The sequence below is a fragment of the Paramormyrops kingsleyae genome, chromosome 9 (genome assembly GCF_048594095.1).
Source record: "Paramormyrops kingsleyae isolate MSU_618 chromosome 9, PKINGS_0.4, whole genome shotgun sequence".
NCBI lineage: Eukaryota > Metazoa > Chordata > Actinopteri > Osteoglossiformes > Mormyridae > Paramormyrops > Paramormyrops kingsleyae.
In genome coordinates, this window is record NC_132805.1 from 36380027 (window position 1) to 36397832 (window position 17806).

General features: G+C 46.4%; 2 protein-coding genes across 9 annotated transcripts in view; both read right to left on the reverse strand.

The window, feature by feature from the left end:
- The window catches only part of adam22 (ADAM metallopeptidase domain 22), a 52789-nt gene extending 41902 nt beyond the window's left edge, over positions 1–10887 (reverse strand). For 3 of the 8 annotated variants that reach the window (XR_002842070.2, XM_023844521.2, XM_072716927.1), the window contains exons 1-3: positions 10431–10886; positions 9944–10104; positions 5531–5607 (exon numbers count right to left, since the gene is read on the reverse strand). Coding sequence is in view for 7 of the 8 variants with exons in the window: in XM_023844521.2 (XP_023700289.2) it covers positions 5531–5607; positions 9944–10104; positions 10431–10518 (326 nt within the window). In the remaining variant the exon portion in view is untranslated. Of the gene's footprint in view, positions 1–5530; positions 5608–9943; positions 10105–10430 lie in introns of all 8 variants that reach the window. The other 5 variants (XM_023844519.2, XM_023844520.2, XM_023844523.2 and 2 more) reach the window with 5 other exon arrangements.
- A 1496-nt stretch (positions 10888–12383) lies between these two features.
- dbf4 (DBF4-CDC7 kinase regulatory subunit) lies at positions 12384–17804 on the reverse strand. Its single transcript, XM_023844525.2, has 13 exons — positions 17655–17804; positions 17136–17212; positions 16819–16985; positions 16537–16713; positions 16357–16407; positions 16165–16234; positions 15883–15959; positions 15748–15793; positions 15572–15617; positions 15205–15336; positions 14018–14141; positions 13821–13933; positions 12384–13728 (listed from the first exon to the last, which is right to left on the reverse strand). The coding sequence occupies exons 2-13, from the start codon at positions 17146–17148 to the stop codon at positions 12954–12956; spliced, it is 1791 nt and encodes a 596-aa protein (XP_023700293.2). The 5' UTR covers positions 17149–17212; positions 17655–17804; the 3' UTR covers positions 12384–12953.
- Positions 17805–17806: the final 2 nt, after the last annotated feature.

Here is a 17806-nt window from a genome sequence, read left to right on the forward strand (position 1 = left end):
TCCCCCCATACACAACAGAGCTACTCTGAGACACACAAACAGATACAGACACACATACACAGATACATACACACAGATACACACAAATACAGAGATCCACAAAGTCACAACCCCCCAAACACAGACAAACCTGCACTGGAAACCCCTCCAGTGAGACACACACACACACACACACACACACACACACACACTCCCACACACCTGGGTTAGACCCAGCCTTGCTGAATCAGCAGTGGCTGAATCTCTTACTGGCCTTATTCACAGGGAACAACACAACTTGTTCCTTCATTAATCATGGCCCCCTCCCCGCCATGACTCTGTGGATGCTTCTCCGCTCCCCTGGCCCATTTGGGACCACATCCCTAGCCCCCTTCTCGTACACCCTCCCCCCCCACCTTGGCTGTCACATGACCTCCGATCGGCGCTCGGATCTGGAAGCGCTTACAGCCGGCTTCCTGCCCGCTGACAGACTCTGGGACAGTCCCCTGCTCCCCCACGGCATTAATGGGAAGAGCTCAGCCGTATCTGCTGGATTCTATGGGCTGGCACTCAGAGCCTGACACCCAGGCCAGAGCAGAAGGTAGCTGCAGAACGTCAGCATGAATGCAGGCCAAGGAAATAAATCTTAAGAGCCCCCCCCCCCCCCCCCCCACAAAAACACATTTCGCTTGGAGGAAAATACCCTTTGCCTTTAAAGTCAGTTACATAACAAAAATTCTTTTCAATATCCGGCCTGCCCTATTAAGCAAAATGGCGACAGGGTGAGGTTGCTGGAGTATTCCCAGCGATCCCAACGACACCCCAGTCCCGGGTGGCTTCCCCATGACCCCCAGCCAGCCCCCCCTACACACAGCAGGTACCACTTTGGAAGTGGCTGCACACACATCACTCTGAAAGCACGGCGTCTGGTAAACAGGAGGCCCGGGGAGGAATTAAGATGGCGTCGGGGTAAATAAGGGTTCTCCGTTTGCCCCATACACCCCCCGGACTCACTCAGCACTGACCCCGGTACACTGACCGGCCACATAAACCAGCACACAAGGCACAGCCTCCGATGTCTGCTGTCGCTATGGGCAACAGAGCCCAAAAGCACGCAGAACAATGACCCAGTGGACGCGACTGGAGACGGGATCTGAAAACCAAAAAGCTGGAGGCTGAGAACGAGCCAGACTGGACCCTGCTCTCTGTGGGACAGAACCGCCAGTCAAATCCAGGCATAGGACAAATATGCATGTTCCTTTTCGCTATGGGTAAAAAGAAAAATCATTTGTTAGAAAACTATAGCCTGATGTTTCCCCTTAAAAACATCGAGCAGGTCATTTCTCTCCGTGGGTCTGGTTCTGCTGGAGAATCCTAAAGTTCTGGCACTTTGGCTGGGTTCTGGATTTCTAAATGTGGGGGACCCAATGATTTGGCACAAACACATACAGAAGACGCCCATTTTCCCCAGGGTGCCTGCCCCACCTACTGGGCTGTCATCCATTACCAAACAGGTTTGGGAGCCGATCGGGGTCCGGATCGAGTGGCCCTGCATGACCGTGAAGGGGAGCGTCAGGGAACAGCAGGCGCTGGCAAGCCACTTTCACACCTCCTAACGTCTCTTCCGGAGTAAGTGTCCCCCCCTTCCACAAACCACAAATAAACCAGGATGGGCTGTTCCCGATGAATGCTGGGGGCTGGCTGTTGCTCACAGACGCTCCCTCATTGCTTCTGGGGGGGCAGCTCACTCCAGCAACTTCCTGGGAAATATCAAATTTTGCCTTTCTGCTTACGGGAACCTAGGGGCACCAAGACTCAGATCAAAATAATATAGGAAGGAACTCAGCAGAGAATCCCCCCCCCCCCCAGAAGAGCTATCTGGTGACGGGTAGGTGGTCAAATAAAATGTGCCCTAAAGGTGTCTGGGGGACGACCACCCCTCTCTCCTCTCTCTCAGGCCTGCTTTCCTTCTCTCACTCTCTCTTTAATTGGAAGTACAGACACACACACATGCACACACACGCTCAACCGCAGGCGGATGAGGGAGTGGCAGGGAGGGGGACAGCCTTCATCACAGATGGGGGGTGGGGAGGTTATGAGAGACCAGGGACTTCTGGGATCAAGGGGCTCAGGTGTAGGTTGCCCCTCCCCCCTATCGCCCCCCTACCCCCCCCCCCTATCACCCCCCGATGTCCTGTTGCTTTCTGCCACCATCCTCAGAAGCCTTGTCATTCTGCTCCTTCCACGGTGATGTTCACCCCCCTTGCAGACAAATACCCCCCCTCACCCATAGCTCACCCACTCAAGGGTGCAGAAAGGATGCTCACCAGCATGCACTCATTATCTCAGCCATAAAGCAGGTCTTCCCCTCCCCCCCCCAGTAAATTATACATGAGGTGAGTTTGCTAGCCTGCGATAACTGCATGTTTGTACCACCTGCCAGACGGCATGCAAACCTGCACAGAAGGCAAAGGAGCAGGAGCAGGAAAGGGGCATCCAGAGCTGGCTGTGAGATGCTGACTGGTCATTACGAATGGATATCCTCTCCTGAAAGCCACCGCTGCTTTCTCAATGGAGACAATCAAAATGGAAAACACACTGCAAATGCACTGGAATTATATTTGAAGCTCTCGCCTGACCCACCACACTGTTGGTCCCTCTGTTTTCCTTGCTTTTGACCCCAGAGGAATTAGGCCAATGCACGGATTCAAGCCTCAAGGGGAACCTGAATGGAACTTGGGTACTGAACAGAACCAGGTGCCGAAACAGAACGGTACTGTTTCAGTGATTTGAAATGAGGCAATAGGTTCCCACAATTTGCGGCCCTTCCCCCGTGATACGACCCCCTCCCCCACTGCTCCGCCCCCACCTTCTGCCAAGCTGAACGCTGTATTTTGATGGATGCATCCTGCACATACACATATATTACAATATATTACAGTCCCTCACCTCCCGAGCATGTTTACAACAGGACCCCCTTCTTGCCCCCATCACCGATGGGGCCACGTTCTTCCTGTATCACATTCCACGTGTTTAACACACACACGTACATGTATATACAAATCCATGCAGATCACTGGACACCTATGGTGCCGTTCCAGGAAACTCCCCATTAGACACCATCAATTTTTGTGAAAAAATGAGCAGCTGATTAAGAAAATAAATTTAAAAACTGAATTTACATACAAACTGCAATCTGTGAATTACTAACAGAACATAAAAGCCGCACCAGACAGTCGCTCGGTTATGACAGGGGAGGAACAAACCCAGTTATTTCGGCCAGCTGTCCACGCAACCCCAGGACGTCACGGTGAACATTAGCGCACAAGCTGTTCACTTCCCCTTGGAACATAATTACAGTGTGCCGCAAGGACCCCTTTGGTGTGTCCGGACAGGGGCCCGGAATGGTGGGGGGGTTGGGGTCCCTATCTGAGAGCCGCTTCAGTCTCACGGAAACATTAATCATTCACTGAAATGCATTGCAGGATGGGACGCCGTGTGTGCGTATGGGGGGGGGGGGGGGGGGCGGGGGGGGTGCAAGACACACCATCAATAAGCAAGCAGAGGCGCATCCTCACCCGCCTCAGTTAATGGGAGAAATCACACTCTGAGGAGGGGCCTAATTAAAAAACAACTCTGAAAAATCTCACTGCATTTATTAATAAGCAAAAATGAGCAATGGATTGGGGACAGGAGAAGCCCAAGGGAACTGGATCACAGGCACAAAATAATAACACAGAAAGCAGCCATCCTTAAACAAGCAAAGCTGAGAGACTCATTTATAGGTGAAGCTGAGAAACACACATCTCTAAGCGAAGCTGAGAAGAAGCACCCATTACAAAGCAAAGCTGAGAAACACACCTCTCAAAGCGAAGCTGAGAAGAAGCACCCATTACAAAGCAAAGCTGAGAAACACATCTCTAAGTGAAGCTGAGAAACACACATCTCTAAGCAAAGCTGAGAAGAAGCACCCATTACAAAGCCAGGCTGAGAAACATACATCTCTAAGTGAAGCTGAGAAGAAGCACCCATTACAAAGCAAAGCTGAGAAACATTGCTAAGCGAAGCTTAGTAACACTCATCACTAAGTGAAGCTTAGTAACACTCATCACTAAGTGTAGCTGAGAAACACTCATCACTAAGTGAAGCTGAGAAACACTCATTCCTAAGTGAAGCTGAGAAATCCATCTTTGAGAGAAGCTTCCCAGCTCCTTTGCTTGAAAGCTTTAGATGCAGATTTCCCAGTATTCAATCCGTGTGGGAAAATCAGATCACAGTGTTAGATGCCAAGACCCAGGTCGGCTCATTCAACAAGCCCCAGCCTGACACACACAGCCCACAAGGTTTGGCTCGATCAGACAGGAATTGGTGAAGCACAGAAGGATCTGGAAAAATCCCTCAGAGACTTTACACCACAGGACAGGATGGTAGACACAGCCTACCAGGACCCACAGTCCAGTCTTCATCGCGATCGTGGACCCCAAGTGGACGGGTTCCTCAGTGACTGACGACCCCCCCTGGATGGCAGGAGTGGCTGCCAGTGTCCTGGGGGGGCGTTCTCCATCCAGAATGTCATCAGAAACACCCCGGAATTCCACTGTGCAATTACACAGCTTACAGTCCCACGAATGTCACAAAAGATGGGTGGTGGGACCCGGGGGGGTTCCGACTGGATCCAAATTAAAGAAACTGCTTTTGTATGCTTTCCAGCACTATTACATAACACATTGTGTGACTGCACAAAAAGCATTTTGCTATTAGAAGGATCGTTATCACTTACACACTTACAATCTGCGTTAATAAAATGGAGAATGCTTTGCGGCTTCCTGAACAAGGGCGTGTCTAAACACACAAACGATGATGACGATGATAATACTGTAATTAGCACATTGTTCTTGTATTAACTGATTGTTGTTATTACGAAGCATGACTAGTTTTTACCGGTATCTTCCTCCACCTCTTCTCCTCTGATCCAATATCCCCTGACTCTGGGTATCCCAGAATGCACTGCTCTACCGTTTAACAGGAGGAAGTCAGCACTTTAGCCAAAAGCACGCAAGCACTTTGGTCAGCATGGGAAGCGCGTTTTATTCCATCAGGAGCCATGCGATCGATATTTCAGTGCGACGTGGCTGCACGTAAGCTCCGGCGTGGTGTCCGGCACTGGGGCAGCGTTTAAAGCCACACGCAGGGCAGTGCAGCATCTCGCTAACTGTTGAGTTTGAAGGGCACCAGTATTCCCATATTTATGGGCGAGGCCTGAAAGGGGGGTGCCGCACGCGGCCGACCGCCAGCTCGTCCTCACCCCACCTACGTGCCTCCGGCTCCTCTGGAGCGTCATGTTTATTATTGTCAGCATCGCTAGCATCATTAAGATCGTTAGCATCATTAACGTTAGCATCTTTGGTGCTGCATGCCATTCCTGTCGTCTGACACACAAAAAGCTCCCCGTGTCCCAGGAGGAAGAACAGGTTCTCACAGCCGAGCGATCACCACACAGACACTCCGCAAAGGTCGGTCTGGCGACTGGTGCTTGCTTGGGCATACTTACTGGTTCAGCTCCACATCCAGGATAAACGTTTCCCCAAAGGCGTCCAACTGAAAGCTTGCATGAGCCACGTGGGTCATCTGTGGAGGAAGAGGGGACAGCAGCAGGGATTTAGCAGCAGGACTGAAGACAGGACGAGACCCTGATGTTCACTGAGAATAATAACTAATGGGATAATGGTCTTCTGATGGGCTTCGTAAAACCCTGCGCATTTTAAAAGCCATAAGTGATGCATGCAACCGAAATCACTCCGGGCCTGAAAGGGCTGTCAGCACATTTTTAGAAAAGTTTTGAAACTTCCATATTTATGATTGTGCTTCACACCAGCGGCCAACGTGGTTTTTAATTTGCCAAAAGTGAAGGAGCGCTATCCCAAAATCGACAATCGGCCAACAAATGGGCCCAAGCATCTCCCTGAAAGCAAACCCAGGGTGTCTATTGGCAGAAAGCCTGTTCAGTGCCATTCAAAATGGAAGGGGGTGGGGGCTGAGAGCTGCAGTGACCGTGTCGCACAACGTCATTTTGGCATATCGTGCAGCTGTCATGGTGGATCAGCCTCCTTACTGCACTGGAGCAGGATGGCGGCTGTTGTTACAGCCTCCTGATTCCATTGTCCCACAAGACATGACCTCAGGGGACCTAAAGTTCAGAGCCTGCTTTGTCCTTCAAATGTTTTCTTATACATCTGCAGTCAAGTAACAAGCCTTCAGAAAGGTCCCAGACACTCACCAAAGCATTCTCTTCCATTTAGAGCCACGGGAAAAGATATCCAGAGTAATGCACATTTAAATCTAAGATTATTACGTTTGTCCTTTAAGATGACTTTAAACAAACCCTGATAATATAGCAGCACTGAGTGCGGGCGCAGGACGATCTGATATCCCATGATGCATCAGCACAGCAGCAGACAGAAACCAGATCTTCTCTGAACACTCAAAATGCAATTAAGATAAATAGCGTGCTAATCAGAACTTAACACCGGAGAGCAGAGCCAGACATTGCATTACAGCTGAGTCCTTCAGCATTCCTCATCGAGTGCTGACTTAAGAGAAGCCGCATTGAACGTTCGTATAATAACGATCTAATGTCTGTCCCTTAGGGGAACACGGGGAAAAAAAAGAAAAAGAAACCTGTACACCCACGTTCTGACATAACACCACCAAACGACTTTTTTTAGCTGGTAGCTCAGCATATGACACGCCGAGAGGTATCTGAGAAATATCCGTTCCCCTCACACGAGAAGTGACAGGATAAAATGAGGCCGGTTCACTGGTGGAGCTGCCACATGGTACTGGGGAATAACCATTAAAACACTCTGAACCATTGCCCTGCCACATCCAGTGCAAATAGCCCAAATCATGCCGAGATGCCGACGTCAGCTTATGCAAATACTGACATATATAAACCCCACGAAACACGCAAGCTACCGCTACAACACCGAGGTTCCAAAACAAGAATGCACAAAGCGCTTAGTCAGAGAGAGGTTGGTATTTGTAGACTAGGCATTTGTTTGGTGTGTTAATTCATTAAGGGGGAACCCTCTTCCTTCTTTTTAAAGGAGCATCACAGTGCCTGCAATATTTTGGGTTACTTGTGCAATACCAGGCAGTTTACACAGGAAGCATCAGGAGAGATTAGATCCTGAAGGCTTTACATGGCTAAGAACAATCATGATCATTTTCTGGTTGTGTGGTTTGCAGAATGGATGGATGGATGGATGGAACACATAATTATACCCAAATTCTATTCTCCAACCAATTGGACATGCTGTGTGATGAGATGTCAGCTGTCCCCTGATCACAGTTTGACATGGATACATACATATAGCCTATAAACACACATATTCTAACATTCAGTACTTATGAATCATTACTATTTCTTTTTGTTTCTTTTATCTTTTATACATCGCAGGATCCCAAACAAGCAACTGAGCAAATTATTGATTAAACCACTTGAAGTTTAATTCTACTTTACATAATTGCTACAAACAAATGAAAAATATCAAGTTGTCCCATAACACGACAGTCCCCCTAAACATTAACTGGCGGTTAGACGGAACTCGAAGATAATTCTTTTGTAAACGCCCAATCAAACCTCATTAATTACGAAGCAGGTTGAAAGGGGAAGCGGCGCGTTCAGGCTGCGGGGCGGAGCGGCAGCACATGAAAGCGAAAACTGCACGAGACGAACAGGTAAAGGTCGGAAAATTGAAGATACCCCAAATGAAAATGTGCTCATTATGCATAAACCCTAAAAGACAACCTCGCTTTGCCATTTCAGCATTTACTATTAAAGGCTTTGCTATAAATATCAACCAGCTGCCTGTGGGAAAAACCACACAGGTTATCTTACGGATGGATTTTAATCACGTACTCTTTAATCATCCACAAAGCACATCGTACGAATTAAAAAACCTGACTCATACTTCTGTGTTTCCAGCTAATATAAATATATAAACACACACACAAACACACGCGTATATATATATGTGTATATACAGTACAAACGTGCGTTTGTGTGTGCAAATGTCTTAGGCAAAGAAAATTATGTTCAAATGATCATCATGTTGTTGTAAAAATATGATATTATGTCTGTCAACGTGTGTCAGCTTCGCCACTTCCAAACCTCTACTAAAGTCACCTCAGTGTTTGCATCAACCGTCCGACACACCAGTGTATTTTTTGACTAGATGATTAATTCACCCCGTTTGTTTAATGGATGCCGCAACCAGTTATTGAATTAATTTAATTTAATTAATTGATTGATTTATTGATTGATTGATTGATCGAGATGATGGTAAAATTTAACAAATACATAACATGGCTGATATACCCTTCAAAATACGTTAGGTTCGCCTCGATATCCAACAAGATACCATCCAGTACCTTTTTCGAGAACAGAAGAAACCCTAATTCATTTCTCATTGTGTTACTGTTAGTTTGCAAATGTTCTAATGTTCATTTGCGTTGTTTTTCTGAGCAAATATACACTTCCTACCCAGATAAAGAGCCTGAACATTTTCTTTGACTGCCTAAGGTTTTTGTACACACACGCGCGCGCGCGCGCGCACACACACACACACACACATACACACACACACATACATACATACATACATACATACATATAGAGACATTTTTAAAAATCCCAGGAGACTAGATGTAAACAACCCCGCTGGTCCTGCTCTCCTATCTTTCAGGCAGCACAAAGGAGTAATACTTCTATTATGCGCAGTTTTCAGACAAGCTGCGCCAAGTAAGCACAACCCACCCCCCAACCCAGCCCCGAACCACCCTGACCCCCAGCAAGCGGGATTTATTAAAAAAAAAAAAAGGGGGTGGGGTGGTGGGGAAAGGCTTCTTCACAATGGCTTTGTTCACACTGAACAAGACTACAACACTTGCATACAACGCACGGCAGGGGAATCCTCTGCTTCAAGGGCTGTAATGTTCTAGTGGCCGGTCTGGTATTAGAGTGCGCCAACTATTGCAATTATTATCAATATTTCAGATTCGTACATTTTGTGATTCGTTCACTTTAGTCATATTTTCTGACAGTAACATGTTACTGAGGTAACACGAGGTAACCGGAGTTTAAACAACCCAAACACTGGGTCCCATTAATACGTAAAACACCGCAAATACAGTCAAACCACAGCGATAAAACCCTATTTGTAATTAATATAAAAAGAAAGTAATGGGAATAAAATGAGAAACCGGACGTCAAATGCTATTAAATAATGAATGATTGGGTTCAAACTGAATACTGGGACGTATAATGAGCAACAATGGTACATGGAGAAAATAAACTGACGCATGTATTGTATGACACAATTACATATCTCACACATACATACACGTATGAGTGTGTGTGTGTGTGTGTGTGAGAGAGAGAGAAAACAGTCTATACAACCAGAAGCAATACAGTCTACTTCCTCTCACTTGTGTACATTATGCATGTATCTCAGTAAATACAGTTTATGTATACATGCGCTGCATATATGATATATACTAGCCTATATTTGCTGTTACATTGCTTTTTCCCGTCTCGTTCTTTTGTTTACAAGGCCCATCTGACACCTCTGTATAAAGCAAGTCCTTTGTGTAAAATCATAACCACCAACTGCCAACACGCATGGTTTGGGTACACATCCAGCCTAAAGCCACACGTATCACTAAAAAATCAATTAATCGCAACGAATTCATGGCGAATTCAGAGGGTCGGGACTGTCCTAATACCCCCGACCGATCACAATAATAAAAAACGCGGCACATGAGGTTCCCAGATGCCGGGTTTGAGGGCTTCGCGGGGGTGTTTTGATACAAAAACAAAATTCCAAAAAGCAGATCGCCTCCAAGGACAGATATACAGCCCGACTGAACAGAAGCGGCGCTCTGGGTGAGAGATGCGCCGTACCTGTTGTGGGTCCGGACTCGCTGTTATCCTGGTGCTCAGCACGTCATTCGTGATCTGACTGCCGTTGTCCATGCTGTAAATTAGCCGCACAGGAACGGTGTTCTCCTTCCCGAAAGCGCCGCCGGCGTCCTCGCCAGCCTTCTCTCCTGACAAGGCGTCACCTTTAAAAGCAAAAAATAACACATTTCTTTCGTTTCGTCCTTGCGGATGAAAACGGAACCGCTAAAGCGCGTCGCCGAAAATGTACACAAACGCCACATAACAGATAAGCCGAATAATGGCTGGGAATCCATCTCACTAAAAAACAACCATATCCGAATGTAAGGCTGTCATTTCGCGTTGTACCGACATGCGTATTTTAAAAGGTGTTTACGTCGTAAATCATATGGGTACATCTTTCCGATTTTATATGCTGTTTAATATTTACATTCCCACTGCCTTTCATTAACGTATTTCCACCATATTTTATAGCGAAAAATGGCATTACCTATGTGAAGGTTCGAATTGTCGGAATGAACGATACACATCGCTCCGTAGACGCATAAAAATGAAATCCCCCATCTCACGGTCATCATAGCTGTGCCGTTGTAAAAACAATTCGTCCCAAAATAAGAGAACAAAAAAAAATCAGGAAACCTTTGTCGCTAAAGAAAACAGCAGGTGAGATACATGGGTGAATGCGCTCCAGCCGTCTGGTTAGTGCATCTCCCCTTGCTGGTTGCCATTAGGATGTCCGTGCAGCCTCCGCATCGAGATGCTGCTTAAAGCGCCGAGTGCGTTTGGATGCTGCCAGCCTCGGCGGAAGGCAGAGCCACCTCCTTAAAACACATCGATATCCAGGAGCTCACTGCAGAAACGCCTTATGCATATACATGAAGCGCAGGCGGAGTGTCGGGAGCTGTAGTGTATGGGACCGGTACCCTACGGTGCCACATACCCCACCGAGGCTCTTATAAAACACCTTGAATGTAAATGATGCAAAACCTAAAATGGGACAGTAACAATAGGCGGTGTTGTGACCTGTTCGTGTTCGAAATGGTGTTTTTTTTAATGCACAGGGTTGGAAAATGAATAAATGGCTTCGAAAATAAATGGGAAATATTTTCGATTATTCAGTGCGCACGCAGACAGCGAGCTTTCCCCAAGAGACACACAATGGGACTGCCTGAAAGCAGCCCTGCACTTTGTATTTCAGGGCTGGGGGACTTTTATTGGAACAGCCATTTCTATGGTGGATTCGCCTCTTGTAACGCATTTCACTGCTTTTTATCTTTAATATACGCTCCTTGATAAATCAATATTACACATAAGGGAATTTACAGTTGTACTAAAAGTAACCTTTGTTGCTGCTGTTTCACATTAAATAATTAGAACCTAAACCTGCCACTGAAACATCAGAACCCCGAAAATGTTTGCGCATCTCTTGCCAAGAGTCTCATACGACGTCCATTATCATACGAACAGGGAGCGTAAACGGGCGGGCTGATGAGCGGACGCTTCCAGTCTCAGCGTTGCTCTCGTTGCCCTTGAGTTCGTTGCCTTATCCAAGCAGATACCCCCAAATATTTAGTAAAGAGGTTTAGCTTGAGAAAATCGGCTGAAGAACGTTACGTAAACAACTTGGGTCTGGTCTGCACTCCAGCTTTGGTGTAGGTTACTCTAAAAACACGGAGCTTAAAGCTATTTTCAACCCAATTCTAAGCGAGCACCGTTAACAGGCTAAACAGGGCAAATGAAGCCTCTTTTGATAGGAAACTTTAAACCGTTGGCAAGAAATCAAACAGCAACTGACAATATTACAAGTAAAAGAGGGTAGTGGGGGGGGGGTTGGTCAGGGAAACAGAGGCAAGACAGACCGTAGCCATGGAGTCAACACTGGGAGGGCCAAGGCCAACATTATATATAGGGTGGTGGGGGGTGCATTGTGAGCACATCTGAATATTGGGGGGACATGTCCACCCCCCCAAAAAAATAACAGCCTTGGGTGTATGGCTGTGATCTACACCTATTCCAAGACATTACTACAAAATGCCGTTTGGTGACACAGAGACACTTAAATCCTTCATTTATAAAAAGGAATAAAATTAATTTACTGAACTGAATAATGCATGTCTCAGAACTCATGTTATCACAAGGAATATGCCTAATACCCTTGGATATTCTACAGATAGCAGCAAGCATTCATGCCTGGGTTGGGTCATCAAAGCAGAGCCTTGGAGGACACGACCCCACCTGTCAGCATCGGGGGGCCGTGCACGAGGACATGAAGGGTCCCACCTTCCGGCAGCCACCGCGCACGTTTGTTTTATATGACAATAACTGGTAAGGAAAAGCTGGTTTTGGGTAATCAGGTCAAAGCCACAGCTCAATTCTCGGAAGCAGCGGCCTCATTTTGGCCAGTTTGGTTTGCTGCCCTGTCTCAGACGAAACAGGGGAGTGGTCATTTTCCATTTTTAATTACCTTACCTCTGCACTACACACAATACAGGGCATAATACCCACACCTCTATTTTTTCTTCTTTTATATATTCATTAAAATATTTTTTCCAAGCATCTGCCATAATTCAAGAGCACAACATTCAAACAATCTCATATAGTAATTTCAGTTACATGGAGATCACACTGTTTTGAAAAGGCACCTGTCCGTGCTCCATGCCTGATACCAGCACCATAAATCAGTGTTTCCCAATCCAATCCTCAGGGAGCTGCAGACAGTCCACGTCGGGCAGGGAGCAAAAAGACAGACTGTCTGTGGGTCCCAGAAGGCAGGATTGAGAAACACTGGCATGAGTTATTCTCTGTACAGGAATACAGGAGCAGTCATTCCTGCCAGTATGATTTGATTGACAGACATTCAGTTGAGCAAACAGAACAAGAAGTGAAGCCCTGTCATAAACACAGCAGGGGAGCAGCTTCCTGCAATGTCTGTACCGGCATTCAAATTATTTCATTTTTTATACATGTAAAGAAGTCAAGAGGTAAGGCCACTATCAGAACCTCCAAAGTGCAGTCACTGGATTTCAAACCCCTTGAAATCCCATTCCATGTCTTCGCTGGACTGAAAGAGTTGCCACAGCACACCAGTTAAGGACTCCGCATTTTTAAGAGGTCCCTCTGAAGCTCGGACAGTTTTCCGGCGCCTTCTGACACTGCAGATCTTCCTTTGCAGTTTCTCGTCGGGGGGCCACTGCGATTCACTGAGATCGCTGCTCGTGGCGCACAGAGTCACTGCCTCGCGCGTCGCTCTTGCCATCTGGACCCTGTTCTGCAAAGTCCTTGCCGCATCCGTGTGGTCAGTGCTCGTCGTACTGATACTGACCACATGGGAAAGATGAAAAGCGCCCACAGTGTCCAGTGAAACAGAACCGTTTCTGTTGGCTTTCCTGTCTGCCGTCTCCTCCCTGTTACGTCCTATTACTGCCACGCTGTTGTCAAGTTGCTGTCCAGAGGCTAACGCGAGAGTTTGATCAGAGGTGCTACTTTGTGCCAAGTGACACGGGCAGTTGCCCTGTTGCGCTGCGACTGCAGGCCCGAGCACACGTGTTCTTTCACGTCTACGGGAATGCGCCACTTCGGGGCCGCAGCCGCCAGCGAGAGCCTCATTGCTGCGCTTCCTCGGCCTACAGGAGGCTGAGGGCTCCCAGGCGGAGGCCCAACAGGAGGCTCCCTTAGAAGCATGGCCTCCTCCGGTGTCCTGGAGCCTTGGCGCACACACTTCTCTCCTATCCTGCAGGGCCAGTTTTGGCATAGAAACTTGGACAGCAGAGGAAACACTGCACCCTCCCCTGTGTGACAGACAATGCGCAGAATCATGACTTCCCAGCGGGACTTAAAGTGACATCATTGCTGCATCAACCACAAAGATTATCCATATTACCTTTTCATTTGTTTGATCTCAGTAACATCAAACTCCATCCCTGAGATGAGTTGGTCCACAACATCGTAGGCGTCAGTCTTGGAAAAGGCTTTATGGTGCTCTGTGCTGAGGTGCTGCAAACAATCGGGAGAAATCCCATTATTCCGAGGAACACACTGAGCAGTGTGATGCCCTCGGGTCATAAGAACGTCACCTACCGTCCTCAGAGCTTCGTATTTCACCCGGCAGCACTCACAGTATCCACCAAGCTTCTTCTCCTTCACCTTGTGAGGTCTAACATTGTCGCCATCCTGACTTCCTGCAGATTTCTGGTTTTTAAGCCTGACAGGAAAAATGACCAAATAACCCCTGAATTAGAGTTTAGATTCTCTGCCCGAGGCCGAGCCCAGACTTGACCCGACCCGACCCGTGGGCCGGGTCGGGCCGATATTTCCTGCCACTATCTTCGGGCCGGGCCGGGCCGGGCCCATGATCAAGCATTTGTGTGTGTTTTTTTTTTTAATCATTACTTAATTAGCCTAATTGGGTGGAGAGCTATGCCATAATTATAAATGTAGCTCCCTCCCGTAAGACACGAGCACAAGAGTCCTTTGCATTTAACTGAGCCGACGGTTTATTCGAAAGACAGTGGCTTCGTTATTATCACCATCATGGCAGACGTGAGAACTAAATACAGATACGGAAACACAAAATCAAGCACATTTACTTACAATATTAGCTAACAAACATTGAAATTCAAATGAAATATAAATAACAATAAAGACAGCTTAGAGAATTCATATACAGTTAACACGAACCTCAGTTAGCATTTACATTTACATGGCTAAATACAACAAACTTAACTAAAACTTAACACATACCTCGTTGGCTGCTTACGGAAGGATTTAACCTTTTTCTTAACCCTTTACTTAAAGTTATCATATTTATTAAATATGCCATCCAAAGTTAATTACTTGTTCATTTTCTGTGTTTATCATTGTTCACGTTTTTTTTCCCATTCAGATCTATTTGCGATCCATTCTGAATAAACAAACAATGCAGTTTACATGCTTCGTCCTTGTTGCATTTTTCATTAAGATAAATCTAAACTAATTTCTGTAGTTCAAACAACTTAGAATTGTAGTTGAGAACGTCTGTTACAACGGCTCACGTATTAAAAAATAGTCGGGTTTAAATCGGGCTCGGGCTCATAATTATAGTTAATGTGTCGGACCGGGTCGGGCTCGGACACAAGGTGCACGGGCTCGGGTAGGATCGGGTTTAATTTTTTGGGCCCGATCTAAGCTCTACCCTGAATACCACTAGCTAAAAGTCTTTAAAGACTCAGAATGTTCCTCATGGGTGGTCAAAGCACGACTGCGTGAAAGGGAAGCTGGGCCAGTACCTGCGTTCCTTAATTTTCTTTCCGTGACCGTCTTTGCCATGATCATCCACGTAAAATGGCGTGCAGGGGGGTGCAGTCGTGAAATTTAACTCAGGCAGGTTTGTCATGGAGCGGTAGTTCGGCTTATACTGCCTAAGTTGGGGGAGAACAGGTCGATCAGGCAATCTGTGAATTTTAGTCTACCCACACACATGCATAAACATGCACACACAAATGTTGTAATAAATTAGGATATCAGAAGAACGATCACATTGTCTTTGGCCCTTAATCATCTGAGGATGGACATTAGAAACTCCATAAGGTAGATTTCGGGTAGATAAGGGTGCAGAGCAGCTGCTTCCCGCAAAGTCCAATGAGTAAAACCCACCTGGTCCGGTCCTCCACTTTTACAAAAGGCCTGTTGATCCTCCCAGCTGGAAAGCAAGACCCAGTGATGTTATCAAATAGCACAAAATGTGTACGTTTAAAAAGGTAAGCATGTGAAAACATGCAGCTAGAATGGCTGACATGGTAAGACTTAGCGCTCAAGGCCAAAAGACATACCATCATGTTTCTGAAAAGAACCTCTTTGGGTCAAGCCGGTTTTAGTCTAAAAAACAAATGTTATGATGTCAGCCATTGGGCAAACTGGATCCTGACAGTCCATGCAAAAACAAGCAGAGCAGAATATGAACCTACCTCATTCTTTAAAGCAGACACAGCTTTACTCTTTAAAGTGAGATTTTTCTTCTTTTTTTCAACATAAGAGATTATATCTAAGACAATCAGAGAAAAGGGCAGACATCACATTTTTGAGACACCTATTTACTTCTGATACCGATTTCCCAAACTGCATTCTGGTTAACTGACATCGTTAAACAGCGATGGACAAACCAGAGTGATATCACTGATATCAAAAGTTACATGGGGGGGGGGGGAAGAATAAATCAACAAAAGGCCAACAAAATAGTGAGAAATTACCTTCAATATACAGGACTTTGACTCCCCACTCCAAGGCATTAGATAAAATTCTGTTGATCTGTACCCTCTCCTAAAGAGAAGCAAGAGCTAATTAGGCCAAGCAAATTAACACTGGACCATGTTTACCATTTATCCAAATGGGAAGCCTTGTGACAGATGACATCTACCGCAACAGCATGAATATTTACCCACCTGTTCCTTTATTACTCTCTCAACCAAAGACTTTCCTCTACTTGCAATTACCTGTCATTTAAAAAAAATGGAAGGGGGGGGGGGGGTTAAGAGTACCAGAAGCAGGTAAGATGAGAAAAGTTTCTCAGCACAATAATAATAAGTAATAAAAATAATTTGGAGAATGGATGAATTTCTTACAGCATCCGTGACACCCTGAGAACTGCCTTTTGGACTCCGCTGTCTGGGGAGGGGGGAACTGTGACCCGAGTCTGGGCTGGCCACCGGTGAGTTCCTTCCCAGGCCCCGGACAAACCTGGCATCCCTCTTGTCTGATACGAGGTACTTAATGTCCTTGCTGAAGAACTTTTCAACGGTCTGTCGTGAAGAACATTAATGAGACAGGTGGGTGTCATGGCTGTGAACGAAAACACAGGATGGACCATGGGCACACACGCCGTCTTGGGACGATGAAATGCATACCCCTCCTAACAGTGTGATGTCCTTCTCCAACGATTCAGCTTTCTTATTGGATACTAGGTGCAGGTAGAAACACTTCCCAAGCAGAGGCCGCCCTTCTGAAGAGCGGGAGTCCTTCACCACGCCGCTTCTTTTACACGATGCCTTGTTAGGTCCACCATCCGCAGTTTCTGAGGTCAAACAGGGATCCATAAGAGGCCTGATACAGACCCGAGAACACACGGGGCCGCTATGCAGACGGACGATATGACACATACACAGCGTTACCAATAACCACCACCCCTACCCCCCAGAAAAACTGAAAACTGCGTTTTACTTACCTCTAGATTTCATTTTAGGAAGCCAGCTAGCTCTATGGTGAGAAACAGCCGGCTAGGCAAATGTTCGAGCGTGTTCCCTGGATGAAAAGAAACAGACGTATTACAACACATCTCGGTTACGACCTTCTAAGAGGCCAGAGCACCTGGTAATGTCGCATATAATCTTCCGAAACACAAAATGGGCCTTTAGACAGTCTGACTAAATATAAAATCCGCAAGATAAAAATTAAAATTCCGATGAGTAGCGTTAGTATCCGTTGATGTTGTCCCCATACGCTTTGCAGCTCTCGGCCAAAATGTAAGCAAGCAGAAAGTTAAAACTAAAAACAACAGGAGGGATAAGGTAGTGACGAGAGCCTTTTAAAAGCCACCGTTAATAAGGAGACCTCCGCTAGCCGCGGAACTGCTCAAATAAAACGCGCACACTCGACAAATACAAAACTTGGACACCTCGAACAGCAACAAGGTATCATTAAATAAACGGACACGCGTAATTAATTTGACAAGTACAAGCCTTACCCAATACAGAGAAGTAAAAATTATACTTGAGTTTATAGCTAGTATGCTAACTGACTACATTTCGAACTACGCTGTTCAAATCGGGTTTCCTCTTTCCCGCTTCTTACAAAGGTATCCCACAATCCTCTGTCTGGCGAGGAATGCTGAGCGCT